The 6,161-nt window shown below is 33.8% G+C and overlaps 2 protein-coding genes across 2 annotated transcripts in view; both read right to left on the reverse strand.

Moving 5' to 3' along the window:
• Window positions 1-15: 15 nt before the first annotated feature.
• Window positions 16-3,388, reverse strand: LOC117110495 (adenylate cyclase type 8-like). The gene is made up of 3 exons (XM_033253220.1): window positions 3,272-3,388; window positions 1,717-1,828; window positions 16-1,276 (listed from the first exon to the last, which is right to left on the reverse strand). The coding sequence occupies exons 1-3, from the start codon at window positions 3,305-3,307 to the stop codon at window positions 801-803; spliced, it is 624 nt and encodes a 207-aa protein (XP_033109111.1). The 5' UTR covers window positions 3,308-3,388; the 3' UTR covers window positions 16-800.
• Window positions 3,389-5,305: 1,917 nt separating this feature from the next.
• The window catches only part of LOC117110503 (adenylate cyclase type 8-like), a 43,912-nt gene continuing 43,056 nt past the window's right edge, over window positions 5,306-6,161 (reverse strand). The window contains exon 16 of the mRNA XM_033253236.1: window positions 5,306-5,359. Coding sequence (XP_033109127.1) covers window positions 5,306-5,359 — 54 coding nt within the window. The remainder of the gene's footprint in view (window positions 5,360-6,161) is intronic.

Raw genomic sequence — 6,161 nt, forward strand, 5'->3', positions numbered from 1 at the left:
ATTATTATTATTATTATTATTATTATTATTATTATTATTATTATTATTATTATTATTATTATTATTATTATTATTATTATTATTATTATAAACACGGAAAAATGAGTGTCTAAAATACCCGGCATAATCATTGATTCTGTAGTATCGAAGGCCCTCAAGGATCAGTTTTTGTTAAATTTTAATACACCTAATTAATGATTGTGATAAATATATAAAAGTAATTTATCATCCCCATCTCCTGTGTATGGATATCGGGCTCACATAATCAAAATACTCGTCAAAATACATTATCAAACGACTTGAACATATTGTTCATTACATGATTAGTTATTGTGGATTGCGTTAAAATAAACATGTAATTTATAACATATAATCTGAAAATATCTCTATTCAATTCCTTATAAACAATCAAAATGTTATCGACATTTAAATGAGACACAAAATGCAACGACTCAACTTCATTGAATGACAAACCTTTTACTACGAAATTCCTAATTGATTACCCATCAATTTATGGGTCTATGTAAAGTATATAATTATGAAAGGTATTATTGAATTTTATTATTCGAATTTGTCACAGTATATATACTTAGGACCATGGCTAGCGGTGGCGCCAGAAATTCGCCACCACTGCTAGGACTATCATATCTCAAATAAGAGACTGTAATTCATTATCCTTAGTTTTTGCATATTGGCATTGTACTCAAAGAACAAAACGTTTATCTTGTTCATAAATCACTTTGGTTACTGGTGCGTTCACAGCTCAGTTATGATGCTAGATTTGAGTCAATTTCTCCTTTTCAAAACAAATTAACAGTTGTATAATTCTTCTTCTTTGGTTCTTCAACTAAACTGCAAACTTTTCGTAGGTCACGTGGAGAGGGTCTGTTGGGGATTTCCTCCGGGAGAGGATTGGAAGCCTGGCGACTGAAACGTTTACTTCGAACTAATCCAAACACGATCGTGGCTAGGGATTGATTCTCGATGGGTCTCCTTTTTAGACAGCAGCCAAGCGAACCTTGTGGCGGTGAATGTCGCTCGACAAGAAAGTATGTTTTAACGGGTTCACTGAGTCCTTTCACGTTCACTTCTCCACGAAGCTCAAATCGAAAACCTTTTGTGTTTAACATTTTGTAGGTTGTCTCTGGGACTTGTATTTTATTCTGGACACCAGTCGTGTCCATACGGCTTGCGAGATTCACAGTGTTTCCCCAGATATCAAAAAGTGGTTTTCTTGCACCGACCACCCCAGCTACAACTGGACCCTGATTGATACCTGTTAAAATAACACGGGCATTTAATTTTATCTAACTAAATGTAAAACGCGATATAGAAATCTGGGGGTTGCACTGCACTGCACTGCTGCTGTTGGTCCAGCAATACATCTGATATTACTATAATTATTATTCCTATTATTATTGTTCTTATTTTTAAAAATTATTATAAATTATTAAGGATCTCTATGAGACAAGGCTTGCCTTATAACTTGAGATCCTAACAATGGTTTTTTTTTTCATTTATAATTTGACCTATTGTATATGCTGTTTTTCCTAAGCCATTGTTGAATAAAGTATATTATGGAAGAGTTGTATTATTCAGTATCAATTTTAGTCATTTTACATTACTTTAATTTACAAACGAAATATCTATATTACGATATATACATGATTAAAACATGATAATATAAGAAATTAAGACTCATTTGGGCAGTCATACCTATTCTTAACTTGAATGTGTTGAAAGAATGTTGATTTATGCTTTCCAAAGTACTCATCATAGCCAGTGCGAAGTCTGCCAACGAACACATCGGTTTCCATACATCTCCAACCTAAATGTGCGGGAAAAGAGACGGGAAGATTATATCAAACAACTCCATCCATTTATCTCGACAAGTGAATTTACAATTTCGCATACATCAGTCTAGTTCACCAGTAATTCATTGTTCTAAATATTCGTTTATCAGTAATGATCTATTTAATGCAAAATAAGCTAGCTCGCCACTTTTTTGAGTTGCATTGTGATTTTAGCATTTACAACGTGGTTTTACATTTCAAAGCCCTATACGCTTGAGTATACCCATACGGTAGTATAGTACAATATTTTCGGAATAGTCTCTTTATAGGAAATCCAAGAATACACTCAGAAAACCTGTAAAAAATAACCCTTTCTGTGGTAACCCATTAAAAACTAATGTCGCTTTCTTGCAAAAACACACTGACATTTAAAGCATTATAATGGTTTTCTAAAATGTTCAAGAAACGTGCTCTGTTTCCATAACAATCGGTGTAATCGCCAGTAATGTAGGCCTACTTGTCATGATTACATGAGTAAAACTTGAGAAAAACACATTTGTATTCATAACTTCACTGATTTTTCAGATTTTCCTCCTCCACTTCTATTCTTTTTAATATGTACTTTCTATTAAATACAGTGTACTTGAATTTATTTTTTTCATCATGAAATTTAAAAATTTTCTCTGGGATATGTTGTCGAGGTTAGGCTTTATGTTACACTAAAGTACGCAAATGCAGTTTTTAATTGACTAAACGTAATATATAAAAATAGTTATAGGCCTATAAAATAAAACTACGTAATATATATTAGGTCTATATATTCTTCGTTATTGGCCTTTCTTGCTTTCAAAGAGCCATTGATTTTTTCTTCTTCTGTCCCGTTTACCTATGTTTTTGCACAGGGGTTTTCTGTCTGGCACTTTGGTTTACCGCACTTGGAACTTCTTCAAATTTTGTCAAAGCAAATACCACATATCAAAGATGTACATATTAAAATATGACGTCATTCTACATATTTTGAATATTACTAAACGGGTAATTTGTTTGTATTAACGCATATTAGCTACATCTATGTCAAACACAGAATTACTGTCAAATGCTTGTAAAATGTTTGCCTTCTACTTATATTACGGAAGGCAAACAAACTAACACTGGCCTCCACAGGGTCGGTTTGGTAAGAAATATCAACATCCCACTGCAGCCATAGTCCGAGTCACACTGACGTCGAGTTGGTTTTCATATTGTTTTATACATAATTTTCTTTAGTATAATTTTACTTTTGTTTTTAATTTCTATTTTGTCTTTATAGGCCTAAATTTTAAATAATTTTTTCTTTTTTGTTTTGTAATTTCAACATAATTTCTCATTATGGAAAAGAGGAAGAGCTCTATGTTCTGTTTCACAGACATATTAAGTCAAGTTATTATTACCATTACAGCTACTATTACTTCATGATATTTATATATTTATTTTGTTACCTTGTGAGGTGCGACTGAGAGACCAGCTGCCGCCATGTACGTGCTCCCTATCGTCTTTATCTTCTCGATGCACCGAAAACGTTCCTCTCCAAGTAACTAAAGACAAACGAATAAGTGAATTGTTAATTGCCTCATTATGCCGGCAATCCAATCGTTTCACACGAGCATTAAACGCTCAGTTGACGGTCGCAATCATGTGAATTGGTTTGATTTATTCGCACCCAAAAAAACATACAAACATTACAAAACCATTTACACTGTGAAGGTAAAGGTAAATTTGGTAGTCCCTTATTTAATATTGAACGTATGGGAATGAGCTGTTAGCCTACTGTTCTAAGCCTCAGCATTGTGCAGTAGGGTGGCCAGTTCCCTTCCATGCCGTCTTTAACATTCTTTTCAACCAGGTACCAAATCATACTCCTGGTTGGAGACACAAACGTAGGTAAAGTGCCTTGTTTTACAACGTAAAACGCATAAAAACATTTAATTCCTCATTCACTTTGGGCGATTCAGAACTTTTCTTTGAGGGTGGGGAAGGGACTATCAAATATTTCGGATGGTTTCAATCAACACCTACCTCGGCCCCACAATAGTAAGGAATGTTTGATAAACTAAGATATTTCAGAGGCATTAAATAAATGTTTTTAATTTCGGTCAATGTAGGCCTAAGGTAGGGCTTAAATAATAATAAATCAAAATGCATGTTTGTAAAATTTTAGTGGAGGCTAAAGCCTCTAAATCCGCCCCTGATTCGAATCCTTTCTAGTAAATTGTTCAATCTTAATATACAATGAAACAGTTATTTCTATTTTTTACTTATTTTTTTATTTAAAACATCTTTATACAGGGTACCGTAACATTTCAGAATGAACTGGTTTTCAAATGGTCCTGTATTCGACCAATTAAAAATTAAAATGAGATAAATATATACATCGAAAAAAAGAAGAATTATCATCAATCAAATATAAGAAAAAAGAGAAAGACAATCATAACAGCAGAAAACCAAAAAAGGCCTATACAATTTTTAAAATTTTCAATTTTTGAAAATGCAAGAAAATGACAATTAAACAGCAGAAAAAACCATAAAAAGGCCTAAATAATTAGGAAAAAAATCCATCAATCATTGAAGAAATGCTTTTTATATTGTGATTTAAAACTGTTTATGCAAGTAGATTGTTTAATAGAAAAAGGTAAATTGTTCCACACTTTAGCCCCAGCAGTTTTAAACGAACTTTCCATAGCGCTGCAGTTTGAAACTGGTGGTATAACATTAAGTGAGTCAGACCATCTAGTTGAGTATCCGTGTCGATCAACAACCATATCTAATTCGTTACATAATCGTAGTGGGGCCAAACCATGTATACATTAAACATCAGGCAAGTTTGCATATGTTTATCAAGAGGTGAGGAAGAGTCCCACCCTCGTTTTGGTGGCCGAAACAGTGACTCTATTCCTCCTTGTCTCTTTGATAGTCCTGCTATGTTTGTCCTTTTCTGACATAAAGTGTTTATCACTTCGTTATAAACGAGTGTAGATTGTATAATGAACTGTAATATAAAAATAAATTTAGCTTCACTTAGTGTTTCGTGAGAAATGCTCGTCGGAGTTTTGGGGAAAATACTTGTCAATTACTGAAGTGTATCAAGTTCTTGTAAGCCTAGTTGTTGTATATACATTTATCACAATATTTATATAATTTTAGAGATAATTTATTCACCAGAGCAAGGCTGATTTTTAATAAAGCACCAAGCACCAAGGACATTGAAAACAAAAGAAAACTTATATGGAAACATGAATCCATTAATTTTTCAATTCATCTTTGAATTTCTTATAACAAAATATGGCACTCGCTGTGCATTTTGCTTGTGTGTCCTTAGGCAAGGCAATTTACCTACGGCTGTCTCTCTCCACCCAAGAGTACAAGTGGGTAGGCCTACCTGGTAGGTTCCTTTAATAAGGAATGGTTTAAAAATATAAACCGTTTCATATTGCATCGAAGATCATGAATTTTACATTATTCCCCAGCCATTCGATCTAAGCCTTGTTGGCATGAAGCGCTATTAGTCTATCATATTGTATGATGATATCCTTTAATAAGGAATGGTTTAAAAATATAAACCGTTTCATATTGCATCGAAGATCATGAATTTTACATTATTCCCCAGCCATTTAATTTTGGTCAATGTAGGCCTATGAAGGTAGGGCTTACATAATAATAAATCAAAATGCATGTTTGTAAAATGTTAGGGGAGGTTAAAGCATCTAAATCTGCCCCTGATTCGAATCCTTTCTAGTAAATTGTTCAATCTTAATATACAATGAAACAGTTATATTGTTTCTTGCATTCGTTTATCAAGAGGTGAGGAAGAGTCCCACCCTCGTTTTTCTGGCCAAAACAGTGGGTCTATTCCTCATGGATCATGAATTTTTCATTATTCCCCAGCCATTCGATCTAACACGTCCTACAGACACATGTTCATCTCTGGAGGGGAATTGCATAATTTTCAGCTAGTATCTACCAGATACGGTCTTATACTCCTTGTGGGGAGATAGAATAGAGAGGTTTCCCAAGCTTAGGAAAATGATAACGAATACGGTTTGGTTACGTCAACAAATATTTAATCAAGCCATCCGCATATTTGTCACAACGTAGGCGATCTATTCCTTTTAAATAAACCAACGATCGTATTCAGCTTGTTGTATTGTCCATAATGTTTTAGGAACGAATGACGATAATGGTTTAAGTATCGTGGTAAATATTCTGAGTGGATATCCTTAACTGGAGGTGTCCCTCAGGGAACCCGTCTTGCTGTCATTATTTTTCTGGTTTTAATAAATGACTCTTTACAGGATACTGAGCAATTGGGGATCGATGCCTGGAAGTATGTAG

This window comes from Anneissia japonica, unplaced genomic scaffold (assembly GCF_011630105.1).
Source record: "Anneissia japonica isolate Jap-2015-1 unplaced genomic scaffold, ASM1163010v1 scaffold3040_len1308831_cov196, whole genome shotgun sequence".
NCBI classification, from domain to species: domain Eukaryota; kingdom Metazoa; phylum Echinodermata; class Crinoidea; order Comatulida; family Comatulidae; genus Anneissia; species Anneissia japonica.

Coding starts and splice junctions, on each gene's coding strand:
- LOC117110495 (XM_033253220.1), bottom strand. CDS start 3,307: ATGGCGGCAGCTGGTCTCTCAGTCGCACCTCACAAG. Junction 1,829..3,271: donor TCTCAGTCGCACCTCACAAG/GTAACAAAATAA, acceptor CCGCACATTTAG/GTTGGAGATGTATGGAAACC. Junction 1,277..1,716: donor CACATTCAAGTTAAGAATAG/GTATGACTGCCC, acceptor TTATTTTAACAG/GTATCAATCAGGGTCCAGTT.